This window comes from Gossypium hirsutum, chromosome A12 (assembly GCF_007990345.1).
Source record: "Gossypium hirsutum isolate 1008001.06 chromosome A12, Gossypium_hirsutum_v2.1, whole genome shotgun sequence".
NCBI classification, from domain to species: domain Eukaryota; kingdom Viridiplantae; phylum Streptophyta; class Magnoliopsida; order Malvales; family Malvaceae; genus Gossypium; species Gossypium hirsutum.
The window spans coordinates 67,760,060-67,776,833 of NC_053435.1; the positions used below are offsets into that span (position 1 = coordinate 67,760,060).

The following is a 16,774-nucleotide window of genomic DNA, read 5'->3' on the forward strand; positions in this document are numbered from 1 at the left end:
ATTGTTTTAGGCTCTGAAAGGGGCTTGTTGCACACTGAGTTCCCAAACTCACCCCCTTTCTTTAACCTTGCAGGTTAGCCTTGATGTCGGGACTTGGAGCCGGAAGGGATTCAGAGTAGCCACGGTGATCGTCTTTTGGCTTTTAAACAAGCGTTGGTTTTCATTAAATTTCTTTTAATTATTATTTATTTTTAGGTTGTAATAAGGCCATTTTAACTTTTCTTTTATTTCTTATCGGGATTATTTTATTTTTAATAACTTGAAACCTGGTTGATAATTGTTCAAATGGGCTAGACTTAGGACGTGTTTTCAAAGCGATACTTGTTTTCAAAATATCTCAACACTACGATTAATCGATTTATCAAAGACGACCACTTAAACAAATTTAAACTCGATATAACAAAGTGTGGCTATGGCTATGGGCATGTCTAGGATTGGATCCAATCAAAGAGCTTGGTACTTAAGCAGCCCTCATGGCTCACCTCCTCTGTCTCGGATACCTACCTGGTGCCCAGCTTCCATACACTTTGTTAACTCAACAAAATATATGGTTTTAAAACACTAAAATGGAACGTGGGTTTTCAACTCCAATGTGGCACGTCAGATTCGGCCATAACGTCTGGGCCAGGTTTGGGGTGTTACAGGCTATATGGGGTTTAAATGGAAGGTTCATTTGATTTGTTTTATCCTTGTATGAGAAGTGGTTCATTGTTAAGGCCGAATGAGTCATGCTAGATTAGTTGAAAAAAAATGTTCATGTTATGAGGTAATTTGAGTAATTGACCGAAACATGGAAGGAAGGGTAAGATTTATAAATTATGTTTTAGGAGTGAAAGGTATAATGAAAATTGTATTAAGTTTAATGTGCATACTTTAGTCTAAGTGTGGTGGAGAATTCGGCTAAGATAGTTGGAATGTGTGTGTTGTCGATTTTTAAATTTAGATTATGGGAGTGGCTATAATGGGCATTAAGATGTTGAACTTAAGAAATTAGAAGTATATGAACTTGATAGTATTTAAATGATAGTACGAATAAATGGGGAGCTTTTGCTAGTTTAGAAGTATACGGTCAAAATGTTTATGAAGTGAAATTATGTGTTAAATGACAAAATGATGACCAAATGTTATTTTGATAGTGATAATACATTCGGCTTTGAGATATAATATAAACATTAGTTGAGATTTTGATATTTGGAACAAGGAGGGTTGTAAGAAGAAGTGGAATCATTAAATTTATATATTTATGAATATTTTGCAAGGTAAATTAAACTATTAAATTTATTTATTCTAGCTCAAGAATCTAAAAGAGGGGAATCAAGCAAAGGCAAAGCAAAGAATATTGAGTAGTCGATTGGGAATCATTTCATCCGACATAAGGTAAGTCCATAAGCATTCATAGGTTGATTAACTTAGAATTAAATAATACTAATGTATCATGAAAGGATTTCTATGATGGTATTCTTTGGAGTGGTACACGTATTTATATGTGTGGTTGTATATACTATTTGATTTAAGTAAATTTCCCTATCATATGAGTCGATATTGGCACTAAGTGTGCGGATTTGAATGGCACTATGTGTGCGAAGTCGAATGGCACTATGTGTGTCGGCTTGAATATCAATACATGAGTGAATTTTCAATGCACTATGTGTGCAGTTTATCATAGCACTATGTGTGCGCTTTTGATTAGTGTTATGTGGGCGAAAACGGTTGAGGATATATAGCATGCCGGGAAGGAATGGCGCGCAAGGACTATTATCGGAACAATTGAATTTTGAGATATGAAACATATATGTATGGAACCATCTAGTTTATCATTGTTTTATACTCGAAGAAAGTATTTAAATTGTTCGGTTGTTCTAGGTATTTAATTGGATATCTAGATTTGGCTTGGGGTTCAATCGATAATATAAATAATTGTGGCATAGATCGGTATGGATGAAATAGTTACTCTTTCATTATTTTGCATATTATTACGTGTTTAATGGTCTCTATTATATTGCTTATTGCTTACTGAGTTGAATACTCATTTGGTGTGTTTACTTGCCTCTTATTTAGATTTCTTTGATCCAATTCTTGTGTTCGGGACCATCGTTGAAGTCATCACATCAGCCTGCAACGTTTTGGTACCTTTTTCTTAGTTGATCTTAGAGGAAACATTATGGCATGTATAGGCTGGAACATATGTTTTGTAGTGTTGATTTTGGTTATGTATTAAAAGCCATGCAAAAATGGCTTGATATATATATATTTTTTGACTCAGTTTTATGTGTGTTTTATTATGATGTTTTCGTTCTTGGTTTGACATATGTGATTATGTTTGATGATGATTGGTGTTGAGGTAAGAAATTTGTGTAATGGAGATGACTATATTATTTAGGTCTGAATTCGGTTTTGAGTGAATTATCGCTTAAATCTTTTGATAAATACGCCTTATGATATGATAGTATAAAATCATTGAAATAGTTTTGGAAGTGTATTTAAGTATTCATGTAAATTGTAAAGTATTTGTGGCTCGGCCGTTTGTATATAATTGATATTATTCATGCTAGAGTTAACATGAGCTTATGGTTGCAGTAGATGGTCGATTATCAAAACTGATGCTAGAACGTGTGTACATGTGGTGTTCGACCATAATGTTTTTAAATTGAATTTTACTTATAGCTTACTTGTGTATAAGGTACATATACTTTGGTTAATATGATAGTTAAACTTTTGCATGCTATATATATGCTTATGACTCGAATTGCGATGAAATATTCAGAACTGTATACTTATTTAGTAATGCCTCGTAACCCCATTCCTGCGATGGAATACGGGTTAGGGGTGTTACACAATTAGTAAGGATTTTTCTTGAATGCGACAAGATGTAGTTGCATATGAGTTTTAGTGAGAGTTTCGTGGAAACTATGGAGATAATTTTGTTCCCGAGTTAAGGCTTTATTTTTGGGGTTTGGGTTTGTATGTTTAATACATTCAGGTTTATTTTCTCCATATTGTACTCTCATTTGTTTACTTATTAGTGAAAAGTTGAAGCCTCATTTGTTCGTGGTATTTCCCTCTTTGAAGGTTTTTCACGTAAAATATTTGTGTTCGTTCTTCTCCACTTTTACTATCTTGTTGTTTATACGAGTCTATCTCCAATAGTACACATGTCGATGCACAATCAAACCTCAATAAAAAATAAAAAGAAATCACATGTAAATTCTCAAAATCAATAGAAAGTAACACAAAATTCACATTGAACCTATAAAAAGAACAACTTTGAGCCCCAATAAATATGAAGAAGAGAAAAAGTTTGTTGTGATTTTGGTTTAAGACATGCAAGAGTATTTTGAACATGAAATTCATGGAGGAATAAGAGAAGAATGGTTGTGGCCGGAAGGAGTTCTATTTTTTTTTTTAAACTTCAATTGTAGATTTACAACTATATGAGTTGTTTTAGAGAAAACTAATTGGAGATAAAAAAGAGGAGATTAAGAACTTTTTAGAAATGAATTTTGTTGGAGAAAATAGATGTCGATCGGCGATAATGGATGACAACTACCATAGGGGAGAATGATCCATTTTTTAAAACTAAAAATGTGCTGATGAATGTTTATAGTTTTATTAGAGAGGGAGAGAATTTGAAAGTGAAGCTTGATTACATAGAGAAAAAAACTATTAGAAAATATTAAAAAGGAAAAAGAATTATACAATACTAATTTTTTATATATATTTAAAAAAATATTGTAATTAAGATATTTAATACTCCCTAACTAGTATTAAATAACTTTTTTAACATTAAATGCTAGAGCTATCACATTAAAATAATATTTAATTTGTATGGTTTTTATGTGAGCTTGTAGAGGTGTGCATGGGCCGGGCGGCCCGGCCCGGCTCGAAGGCCCGCCCGAAAAATGGGAGGGTTTGGGTAAAAATATAAGCCCGAAAAACGGGCTTGGACAAAAAACGAGGCTCGTTTAGAAAACGGGTCGGGCCTCGGGTAAGATTTTTTTGGCCCGGGCTCGGCCCGGCCCGGCCCGGCCCGATTTTAATATTAAATTATTTTAATTTTTTAATTTTTAATTTTAAATAACTTTAGTACTTTTACTTTATTTTTTTGTTGTTTTGATGTTATTTTGATATTGTAAAACTTTTGTTATTAATATAATTTAATTCTTGATTTAATTTTAATTTGTTTCAATTTTTCAATTTTAATATAATTACTTTTTATTATATTTTTAATTTATATATTATTTTAATAATTATTTTAGTCCCATTATTTATTTATTTTTTGTTTTAATATTTATTTTTATGTTTTAAATGTATTTGATTTATTATATTTTAAAGTTTTTATTTAATAAAAAAGAAAAAAAATTAATATGACCGGGCCGGGCCGGGCCTGGCTCGGGCCTACCATTTTTTTCTCGGGCCCGGCTTGGACAAATTTTCAACCCATATTTTGGGCCGGGCCGAGCTCGGGCCTTGAAAACGGGCAGAAAATTTTTTATGGGCCCGACCCGAACCAGGCCCGGCTCGGCCCATGCACACCTCTATGCGCTTGTGTTGGGTAATTTTTTTTTCTAAATTATAGAATAAAAAATCAAATGTTAGTATATGCTCAGCTTTTTGTATACGTGGAATTTAATTTTTATACTTTTTAAGGATTTAATTTTTCTATTTTTTAAATTTAAAAAGTTAAATTTATTTGTTATTCTTTTATGAAATTTATTGTTGTGACATTTTGAAATTAAAAAAAAGAATTCACTCGATATCTTTGTAACAAAAAAATATTATAATGTACATGAATTTAATATAAAAATTTAAAGGTGTTAACAATATTAAAAAAAAATCACATAAACATTTTTATTAAAATAAAATATTTAGTTTAACTAATAACATTATAAAAAGTTAATGTACCAAATTATATCAAAATTAAAATATAAAGATTAGATTTCATAATTGAGTGAAATTTAAGAATTAAATCAAAATTTAACCATTTTTATATAATCTCAGAAAAATGAGGGATTAGAATTGATATTTCGCAATTAGCTTCTAATTTCGAGAGAGAAGGGGGGGAGGTAACAATTGCCATTGGAGTATATGGCAGGTTTCGAGTAAAAAGTTGAGGGATTACAATTGATATTTGGCTATTAACTTCTCTTGTAAAAGAAAAAGAAAACAATTGACATTGAAGTATTGAACATGTATCAAGTAAAATGTAGAGGGATTAGAATCGAATTTGATCATTAGTTTGTCATGTCAAAAAAAATAAAAGATAAAAATAAAACCATTAACTTTGGACAGGTGTCATGTACGGAAGGCTTTAGGACTTCTAGTAGTATAGATAGAGATATTAATATTATATATTAAAATATTCTCAAAGTTGTTATGTATTAAAATAATATTTATGGGAAGTAATAAATAGATAAATAATATTTATGTATATTATAATATTATATTTGTGACTTAAATATTAATTATTACATATTATTATTTCGATCATATTTTGATATAATTTTACTTAGAAATATTTTATAAATTATATAAAAAATTATAAATGATTTAATCATAATATTTTTCATTTTATTAAAAAATAATGTATTTTGAAAGATTAAAAAAATAATTTATATTATTTATTAAATCTTTGACTGAGTTAATGTCACTCTCAAATGAGTCACCAATTTAATTAGAAAATTACAAAAATATCATTTCATAATTTAAAAAATTATATAATTTTAAGATATTTTAGTATTTTATTTTAACAAAAATAACAATTAAAATATATATACGATGAAATTTAAACATATAATAATTGAATTATTAAAATTTTAAATTTATCACTCAATTAAAATTTTATTTTAATATATTTTAAACATTTTTTAATATATATAATTTATTATCTCCATCACTTGTTAGTTAACTCGATATTATCTCATAATTGATGACAAAACTATCATAAATAAATATAATATATTTAATATTATTTGAGATATATTTATATATTAAATTTTTTTACACAATTTAATTTAATATTTTATTGTTATAATTAATTAATTTCAAATATGTTTTTTTAGTATAAATAAAAAATTATTTGGTTAAAATTTTCATTTTTCGTCCATTCCTATATTTCTTTTCCATTTTCACCTAATAGCAACTCCATTGCCGCTCTATTCTGTTCCGTTCCATTCATCTCATTTGCCGGCTCGGGCTCTAGTAAACTGCAATTGGACGGTTTTCATTTCTAAACCTTTTCCCCCCAAATTTCTGATACTTGTACTGGTGAAAATGGAGGCATTGGGCGGTAATGGCGCGTTTTGGGGTTGGAAACTTCCAGAGATAAGAAACACAAAGAGGCCGTTTCCGTCAAAGTCGAAATCCTCGGATTCATCCGCAGAGTCAACGGGCAGTCGAGGCTACCGTTTCCCGTTGAAGCAAGCGGTGACAGCTTCCTCACTCGCTCTCACAGGCGATACTATTGCTCAACTAAGCTCCCATTGGAGAAAACGGAAAGATTCCATTTCTGGTTCCAGTGATACAAGTAAGGTAATATTCTCAAATTTATGCTTTAGTTCTTTATTTTATATATATTTCTAAGCAATTTCTTTTTGGGGTTAGTGAGAGAGAGCTTGAAACATTTTGAATTGTTGGAATTTTTTTAGGAAGTGTAGGACGTAGTAGTCTCTAAAATTTGGGACATTATGGCTCTCGCGCATCTGCTTTTATGTGTGTGTGTGTGTGTGTGTATATATATATACACACATTTATTGATGAACTTTCCCGTTGTTTGGAGTTTGGAACCAGTAGATTTAGCATTTTATGTTATTTAGGCTTTGAGATTGTTTATATTATTAGTCATCTTCTCTTAAATTCAATGTTGAGAGGTATTTCCCGAGCTCAATCAGCATCTGAATGTTGGGAAATCTCAATTTCAGTTTTATTGAAAATTCCCAATTTTTTGATGGAAAGTGTGTCAATAAAGTTACTTTAATTTCCAGCCATATTTGTGCTGACCAGTGCAGCATATCAGTTAAATGATTTGTTATGATGAGATTTAGGGAGTTACGAAGTTGGTGAGGATGTATGATGCCTCCTTGCAGTAGCCATGAGGTCTTTAGAAAGCATACAGGTTACTAAGGCTAGTTTATCATTGAGGTTGAAAATTGCTTTTAAAAAGTGTTGTGAAAAAGGATTTTTAAAAGGTGCTTTTGAAAAATTTGGTAGTGTTTACCATTGCTGTCAAAAGTGTTTTTGAGAAGATAAAATGTCAAATAATTTCCAGCCTTTTTGTTCTTTGTGATTGTATGATGCAACATTTAGTGTTATTCCTAAGGCACCCCAAGTGGTGAAGCTTGAAGATTCTTCTCTTTTTGTTGATTTATTCTTTTTTTTTTTCCTCAAGAAATCAGATCAGAAATCACCATAAACCCTAATCAGTAACTGCCTACATCACCGGAGTTAGAGAACATAGCCTATGAAATCGCTGCATGTGGCTTGAGTTATTAGCTTAATCTTGGGGATATGGTCTTTGGGTGGATCAAATTGTTGAAAGTGGATCTATTTACCTTTACCCTCAAACAACTGGGAATATCTTTTTGGAGCCTTGGACTGTATCTTCATGCAACACCCTACAATCCCATTTTCTATTTTTTCGGGAGGAGGGGCACTGGGTGCTGAAAGGATGTGGTCATGAATGCCATTGTGGGCAAAGACATATGGGAGACGTTGGCCACAAAATGTCAGGTTCTAGATGGAAAGGAGTACAAGTAACTTTATTTTAACAGTATTCCTAATTAGGAAATTTTACTTTTGCAAGTAAAAGTCCTTAATTTTAGTTTCTTAATTTTACAAAAATAAATTCCTATCTATTTAAGAGGATGATTCGTAGTAATAAAATAAGACAAAAATCATTCTTATTACATTGGTTTAAAACTCTTTCTTCCTAACGAGTCTTAGATTAGGAGCGCCCTTCGAGGAGTTCTATCCATCTATCTATACGCATATATTGGGAAACTAGTTCCATATATCATTATTCATGGGTTCTTCACGAGGTAAGAATAGCAACAAGGGTAAGGCTTCATTAAATGAAGCAGGTTTCCTATGAATTGCCCTGTGATATGATCCATAACTTGTGAACTTAACAACTTATCATTAATAATATGTGGAACTTGTGAAAGGAGCTCCTAACCTTAGATTTGTTAGGAAGAGAGAGTATTAAACTTTTATAATTGGATAGATTTCTATCTTATTTTATTACTATGAATCATCCTCTTAAATAGAGGTTACATAGGATTCTTGAATAATAAGACAATTAAAATTAAGGACTTTTAATCGCAATAAAAATACTAGCTGAAATAAATTCTTTTAATTAGGAATATTGTTACAATAAAATTATTTGTCTTCCCTTTCATCTTAGGCGCCTTTGACTTTTTGTTGCCTGCTGCTCCCATATGTCTTGCCTACAAAGGCATCCATAACAGATATCGGGAGTATCGATTTTCATTTACCTTGAATCATATTCTTTTATATATATTCTTAGTTTCGACAAACCTTTGGTATCTTGGTAGGATGCTTTTTATTATACTGACTTGAGTATAACAGTGTATTACTGTTATAATCTATATTCTAACCTTATTTTCATCTTAGGATATCATGCCAAGCGTCATTTCAGATCATGATTGGCTTCGTGCCTTGAGGATGACTTCTTATGGTTTCCTTTTATATGGTCCTGGTTCATATGCTTGGTATAAATATCTGGATCACTGTTTGCCACATCAGACACCACAAAATATAATTTTGAAGGTAAAGTTGTTTCATTTTCATTCTTCCATAGTGCAATGAATTTAAGGTTGGAAAATAACTGAATAACTTAATTATAAACACTGACAATATTTACTTATTGCAGGTTTTACTAAACCAGATAGTGCTTGGTCCTTGTGTAATTGGTGTTGTCTTTGCATGGAACAATTTATGGCTAGGAAAGCTCTCAGAGCTTCCTAACAAATATCAGAAGGATGCTCTCCCAACACTGTTTTATGGTAAAATCCTCATTTGATGCAATTTGCATATTGGCTTATAAAGATGTCTAGGTTTGGTGTAATTTGATATTTGTCTTTGATTCTTATGCAGGATTTAGGTTTTGGATCCCCGTCAGCTTGTTGAATTTTTGGTAAACCAGTATATTTATGTCATCTATTTATTTCAGTTTGTCATTGAATCATGGTAGTACTTCAACATAACTCCCATGTTGAAAGTAAGGAAAAAATCTTGAATACATCCATCTATTATGCTATTTCAGTTTACAATCACCCTCTTTATTTTCTCTCTCCCTTCTTTTAACCCTCAGTTTCTGATTCTCCATTTCTTCAACTTTTCTGCCTATTTCTCTGTTTCTGTCACCTACCTATGCTAAAATATCTTCTTATTAATTCCTTGTGTTTCATGTGCTTATTGGTTATTTTGACATTCCATATCTGATAATATTTCTTTGGCTCTGTTTGGTGGTTGACAGGATGGTCCCTCTTCAAGCCCGTGTAGCTTTCATGTCCGTAGGATCCATTTTTTGGAACTTTTACTTGTCGTCAACTATGAGCAAGTAGATTCAACCGCACCGCACCGCACCGCACAATTGATTGATTAATTCATGTCACATGAGCTAATGATGTATTTTTTTGTTCTTGCTCCCAGTTTTACTCCCTTTGGGCTGGCTCTATTTATGAGTTACGGTCTCTTTTGTCTGTGCGTGTACGTGTTTACGTCGGTTTTCATATATGATAAATTTGTCGTTGACCTAAAATCTGGCAGAATTCAAGCCTAAAGAAATCCAGGAATTGGATTCGCAAGTTACAATTTGTGCCATAATTTCCTCACAGTTTGAGTTGGTTCAAATATTTGCTTTGCTTGAAGTACTATCAATTTAACTACTAATATTGGATTCAAATACAATACAAAATTTTTATAGGATTTGTTTAATTTACGAAAGAGGCTTCTAAAATTATGATTTTCTTTTTTTTTTGGGTGTTTTGGCGCTTGTTTTAGGGGGGAAAAAGGGTACTTGTTCCATAAAAAATAAACTACATGTCAATGTAAGTTTTATGTTTTCTGAAAACTTGTAAAGACAATTTTAGGAAACTAAGCCAAAGTAAAAAAGATTAATCTTTGTTAAAAAGAAATAGATCCATTTCTATGGTCATAGTAATAGATCCATTTCTATGGTCATAGTCTCCTAATTTTTTTTTTGGGATCTAATAAACTTCATTATATTAAGGCTTTATTCATGTTTTAGCTTTCAAATTACCTTAAAAATCCTATGAACCGCCACTGTTGAATATTTCAAACTTTTTAGCTTTTTCTTCTTACTGATTTCTTTTTTTCGTTATTAAAAAAAATGATTTATCATATTAAAATATCTTATATATAGAACAGATGTCCAATTTTGATTGGGTTTTTTTTTTAACACTATTAAGTATGTGGACCCAAAATATTAACAGAAATAAAGTTCAGTAGGACAAATAATTTAGGTACCTATATGAGAAAATAAGTATAATTTAGGGGTTAAAACATGAATAAAGCCTCATATCAATACTGAAAATGATCTGTTAACAGAAGGCTTGTAAGGAGTTGTGGCGGGGAGCTCACCCAATCACCTGGGCAACACCAAGTTTTTGTGTATTTACAACAAAACGAGACAGATAGAGAGACTCAAGCAAAAATCGAATATCAATCTTCACTGCTTGAGATTCCTAGTCATTAAATACACCAACTTATTATTATCTGATTCAAGAACAACTTGCTTCCACTTCCAAAGAGAGACAAGGGAAGCTCCCAATCCAATCGCCATCACTTCCCCCACCTTAGTAGATGTAGCATGGATTGAGCATTAACCCCGTCAATAACCTAACCTTGGCAGCCCCTAGAAACAGCTGCAATACCAGCTATCCCTGTCACATTCACCTAAGAAGCATCACAATTAACCTTAATATTAGAAAAAAAAAAGGGGCTTCTTCCAACGAGAACCAAGCTCAAGAGTTCTGTTGTTAGCTAAACCTGAAACAACCTCACCCTCCATTGCATTGTCCTTCGTACATTTTTGCCATACAGATAGTGGCTCTCCTAAAATATTGTTGAAGACCAAATTGATCCATTGATCTCTGGAATCACAAAAATTACAAATTCACTATTTTAATTATTTATTTCCACTACTTTAATTTTTCCTTTTCTAATGATTTTCTCAATTTATTAACTTTAGAATCGATAACTTTCAATTATAGTGTATAACCTTTACAACTCTCTATCTTTTAAATTGGTAATATAGAACCACTCCCCTCAAGGTTTTCTATCCAAAAATAATCTCACAAATAGAAAAACTAATGCAAACGATAAAAAAACCTCTCAAATATACTGGTTTACAAAGTTTAAGTACTAAATCACATATAAACATTTGAATGAAAAATAAGAACTTTTCCCAACAAGTGTTTACAAATAGAATTTGAATAAAATGAGAATAAAGAGAATAATAAATGAATATTTAATTTTTGATACCTTGAACTTGTTTCTTGTCTTTATTGAAGTGTTGTAAGACCCTATTTATAACTCACATTGAATTGTAGTAATTTGGGGGTGCTATAGGGAGTTTTTAACTGTTGGAAGCATTAATTATGCTTATTAAAGGCCGTGTACAACTTTTGGTATCAATACTCATAAATGAGGTATTGACACTCTTAACAAAAATAATTGTTAGAAAGGATGTTATATTGACACCATGAAGATCAATATTATTACTCTTGGGTTGGGTATTGATACCTTAAAAACAAGTATCGCTACTTTACCTTTCTAAAAAGTGTACTGGCTACTGGCTTGCCAAGGTATAGATACCTTAATAATGGTACTGACTCTTTGGGTTAGATATATCAATACCAAGTTGTTGGGTATCGATACTTCACCCCTCTCAAATGTGTTGTGCAGATTACTTGAGGGTAATATTAATGCCATATACTAAGGTATTGATATTTATCCTTAAAATTGCTTGTAAATCATTTTAGAACACTTAAAAAGGTCTTGGGATTATCTCAAAAACATTTTTTATAAGTTAACATTTTTGAAACTTGTTTTTGAGTATTTGTAACACTTGAAAATATTTGAAAGATGTTCAAATTGAATTTAACATAATTGATTAAGTGGTTGAAAGTATAAATCAATTATTAATGTTTTGTTATATCAAAAGACTTGTCAATTAAAGCTAACAGTCTTCTTCTTCTTCTTTTTTATATAATAAAACCTTAAAAGAAGAATTTGTTTTAAAAATTCCTCTAAAATTAGTTATCATTTTTCAAGTGATACATCCCCTATTAAAACACACTTTGAAGAATATTATTTTCAATACATCTTTAAAAAATTTATTTGAATTGAGTTGCATGGTAGGTGTTTTTGTAACACCTTCTGTAACACCCCTTACCCGTACCCAAGACTGGAACAAGGTACAAGGCATTACTGTACACAACCATGAACATTCCAGGAAGAACGGGTTATAAAATTTCATTCCAATTTAAAACCAATTGTACAAAATCATATTGTCCCTATTATGGGCCTACGAGGTCCAAAACATGTGTTAAAAGCGGTCCGGGACTAAACCGAGAACTTAAGAAAGTTTTAGAAATTTTCATGTTTAAGCCTCGTACGCCTGTGTGAAGGCAATGCACACTTCCGTGTGCTTGGGACACGCCCGTGTCTTGTACCTGTATGGAATTATTTTTCATTTCGAACCTACAGCGGTTTTCACACGGCTAGGCACACGCCCGTGTCCCTTACACGGCCACAACACACCCATGTCACAGCCCGTGTGAAAAAACCTGGACATTTTGTTTATGACGATATCATTCATTTAGGAGCACACGACCAAGGCGCACCCCCGTGGCCAGAGGCCGTGTCCTTCACACGGCTGAGACATACGGCCATGTCTCTACTCGTGTGTTTACTACCATGCATACTACCCTAAAATCTAGGTGTAGGGGACACACGGCTGTACAACACGCCCATGGAGACTAACCGTGTGTCACACACAACCTAGACACATGCCCGTGTGTCTACCCGTGTGGACCTTTTTGGAAGCTGTTTTCCAAACCTTTGGTCACCTTCAAACATCCATACACACTAATATACTTCTTGGACATTTATCATGGTATAAATGTACACTTTAAACCTTCTTGGCCAAGGTCATACATGTTACTTCATGTACCTCTTTAACATATATAAATATTACCTCTTTGTGTTAGGGTTAACATTTCAAAAATCCCATTTTATACTTGGCCCATTTATAACCCATGCCAATTATGACATAAACCATTTCCAAATGATTTGGCCACATTACACACGTCCTTTCATGGTATATCGCATCAACCATCATATGAAACATTCGAGCATAAACATGCACAATTAGTAGGTTTACAACCTACATCAATATGAGCCATATCTCATGGCCATATACAAAATGAATAAGCATATCATTTAAGCCTTTACTTTGGCTAGCCAAATGACACATATAACAAAAATTACCAAGAATCTTATACATGCCATTATAACAAAATAGAAGTTTCTATATACCAATGCAAGACAAGTTGATAGTGTGATCGGAGCTCTAACTGTCTTCCAATCTTCACGAGTCTATGAGCTCTGTAAGGCAAGGGAAAAGAGAGGGGGTAAACATTAACATGCTTAGTAAGTTCGGATGACTGGAAAGTAGACTTACCGGTTGTTTAGCATACAACCATATTAGTTATTCACTCCAACAAGTATAATATAATTTCTCTATCACATACACTCGATCATCAAGTTAGTCTCATGTCAATACATTATAGCATTAATCTTAGATGAGCTCATCGATTCAAGAAATTCCATTCTCATTTCTCATTTTAACCCCGTTGAATTTCCCGAAATCTCGATGGATATCCCATCTACCGTCATTTCATGTAAGCGATCATTTTAAGTACGCAGTCCCGCGAACCTTGCTCTTATGGCAGGATTACCAGTCTAGGCTAAATCCCCTATAATTAAACTCATGGAGTAATTTCGGGATTACCAGTCCAGGCTAAATCCCCTACAACGACATATACTCTTATGAGCTCAGATCTGAATTACCAGTCCAAGTTAAATTCAAATCCTAATTGGATTACCCGTTCGGGCTAAATCTGTTTTAGCACACATATTCTTCGGGAGGCTAGATCACTTTAGGATCACCTATCTAGGCTAGATTCTTTTTACCGTCAATTCATTTCTGGAAAAATCCATCAGATATCCTTGTTATTCAACCAGGACAGTTTATCAACTTTTCATTAACACAATATTTTTCATACATTAATATACATTTTTAATGTATTTAAATAGTCTACATTCGAGTTATACAAACTTACCTGGTAATCATTTCGGATTCGAATTTCGGTTACTTTGAAACCTTTTATTTTCCTCGGTCGACCTCCGGGATTGGTCTCTCGGGCTCTATATAAGCAACAATAAATTATTAATACCTCACATTATTCATTTTCAGCATAAAACTCAACCCCGGACAAAATGACTATTTTGCTCCTAACCTTTTACAACTTTTACAAATTAGTCCCTAAGCTCGTATAATGAAATGCATGTAATTTTCTTGGTTACCCAACCCTAGCCGAATATTTTTCATACTTATAGCAGCCAACATTTTCCTTCATTTCACTTTTTTCTACCCATTTTTACGACCTTTACAAAATGGTCCTTTAAGCCATTTCCATGAAAATCTACTTAGTAAAAGTTGTTTACTATCCTTTAAGCTCTCATATTCCTCCATAAATCATCAAAACACAAACATCTCATGCATGGGTAAATTTCTAACCATGAACCCTAGCTTAAAATATGGGTAGAAATAAATAGAGCATGTTACGAGGATCTCAAGAATATGAAGAACATTAAAACGGGGCTAGGGAGCACTTACTATTGAGCTTGAAAATGTTGAAACCCTAGCTATGGAGTACATACAAATTTCGGCAGCTATGGGGAAGAAGATGGCTAATTTTATCTTTCATTTTCCCTTTTTATTAATTTTATTATCAAATGACCAAAATGTCCCTCCATACTAAACTTTCAAATTTTTCCATGCATGCCCATTTTTGTCCAAAAACTTAGAAATTGGGAAAATTGCTATTTAAGACCTCCTAATTAATAATCCAAAGCAATTTCATACAAATTGCTTCTAGAACCCAAGTTTTGTAATTTATTCAATTTGGTCCCTAATTTTCTATTGGACACCTTATACATGGAATTTCTTCATGAAACTTTAACATATGCTTATTTTCATATCTTAGGACTCATACTAATTAAAAAAAAAATTATTTTAACATTGAATTTGTGGTCCCGAAACCACTATTCTAACTAGGCCCAATTTTAGGATGTTACACCCTCTACCCGACCCAAACTACCAGATCTGGATATTGGGTGCTACAATATTTAAACACTTAGCAATAATTTAAAATAGACATAAAATCATTCAAACACAAACTTTTTATTTATTTATTTATTTATTTACCGTTCTTGAAACAAAAGATAAATGAAAGAGAACATTTAATAATTACATAAGATTTTCAAAAAATAGTATATAATGTTAGACTTAAAACTTTGTTAAAGACAAACTTCTTCATGGCGTAAAGTACTAAGCGCCATATTTCTAAGGTGCCATTTGTATGCATAAAATTGCAACACAAACTCTCACCTCGGGGCATTCTTGTCTGGGTCCCTAATGGCATCAACTTTACCTTAAACCTGACTTATAAGTTCAAATGAACTTAGTGAATTTTAACCAATGTCACCTTTGAAAATTTGTTGCAGAATTTCTCGACTCGAAGATTCTGAAATTTTCTTTAATCTTTGGTTGACACTTTCCTAAACACTAGGCGCATACCTATACTCTAATCACTACAGTTGACCCCATATACACATTTTACTTATTAGGCAGATTGTAGAATTTGCCCCTCAACGCGGGTCTTATTTCTCACTTTCTAGAAAGGTAGAAGCTGGATACATTCCTCGAAGTGATATTCATGCAAAAGTTACTTTCAAAGGATTTTCACTCAAATAGACGCTGAATTCTTTGCCTAGGATACTATCACAGAATTATTTGTCTTTTCAGATTCTTATACAGACAACATTGAATACACTACATAGGCATTGTAGAATACACCACAAAAGCATTATAGAATAAGCCACATAAGCATTGCAAAATATGCCACAAAAGAATTACATGATAAGCCACATAGGCATTTCAAAATACGCCACAAAGCATTACAAAATATGCCACATAGGCATTGCAGAATACTCCATAATGGCATTAAAAAATACGCTACAAAGGCATTATAGAATATGCCACAAAAGCTTCACAAGTAGCTTGCTTAAAAAGCCTTTGTTTGGTTGCCACCAAGGACCATATGAACTGTCGTGTTTGCGATATGGATTTTCCTAAAGTCATCATCACGTGAGGTTTCCCCATCATCGCCCTGGGATACTCAGAAACCTTGGTAGATAAATGCGACCCATCAGCCCTTTACAGAATATGCGATGGCTATGGTCTTTCTTTAGATTTTCCATACCAAATTTCATGTTTACTATCCCAATAGGATTCGTCAAATACCACCGCGAGGTCAACCCTTATCTCACAATAATTATCTCGAAACTCCGTCAAACCCCCATTTCTCTAACATTTTCAATCATGGATCATGCATATAACATAAGTACACATTCATGTAAACTTTATTTCTACCCATAATAGAAT

At 32.5% G+C, this 16,774-nt stretch overlaps 1 protein-coding gene across 1 annotated transcript; it reads left to right on the plus strand.

Annotated features, from left to right (window-relative positions):
- Positions 1 to 6,096: 6,096 nt before the first annotated feature.
- LOC107926268 (protein Mpv17) lies at positions 6,097 to 9,828 on the plus strand. Its single transcript, XM_016857073.2, has 5 exons — positions 6,097 to 6,528; positions 8,629 to 8,784; positions 8,888 to 9,020; positions 9,112 to 9,151; positions 9,494 to 9,828. The coding sequence occupies exons 1-5, from the start codon at positions 6,271 to 6,273 to the stop codon at positions 9,579 to 9,581; spliced, it is 675 nt and encodes a 224-aa protein (XP_016712562.2). The 5' UTR covers positions 6,097 to 6,270; the 3' UTR covers positions 9,582 to 9,828.
- The last annotated feature ends 6,946 nt before the right edge of the window (positions 9,829 to 16,774 follow it).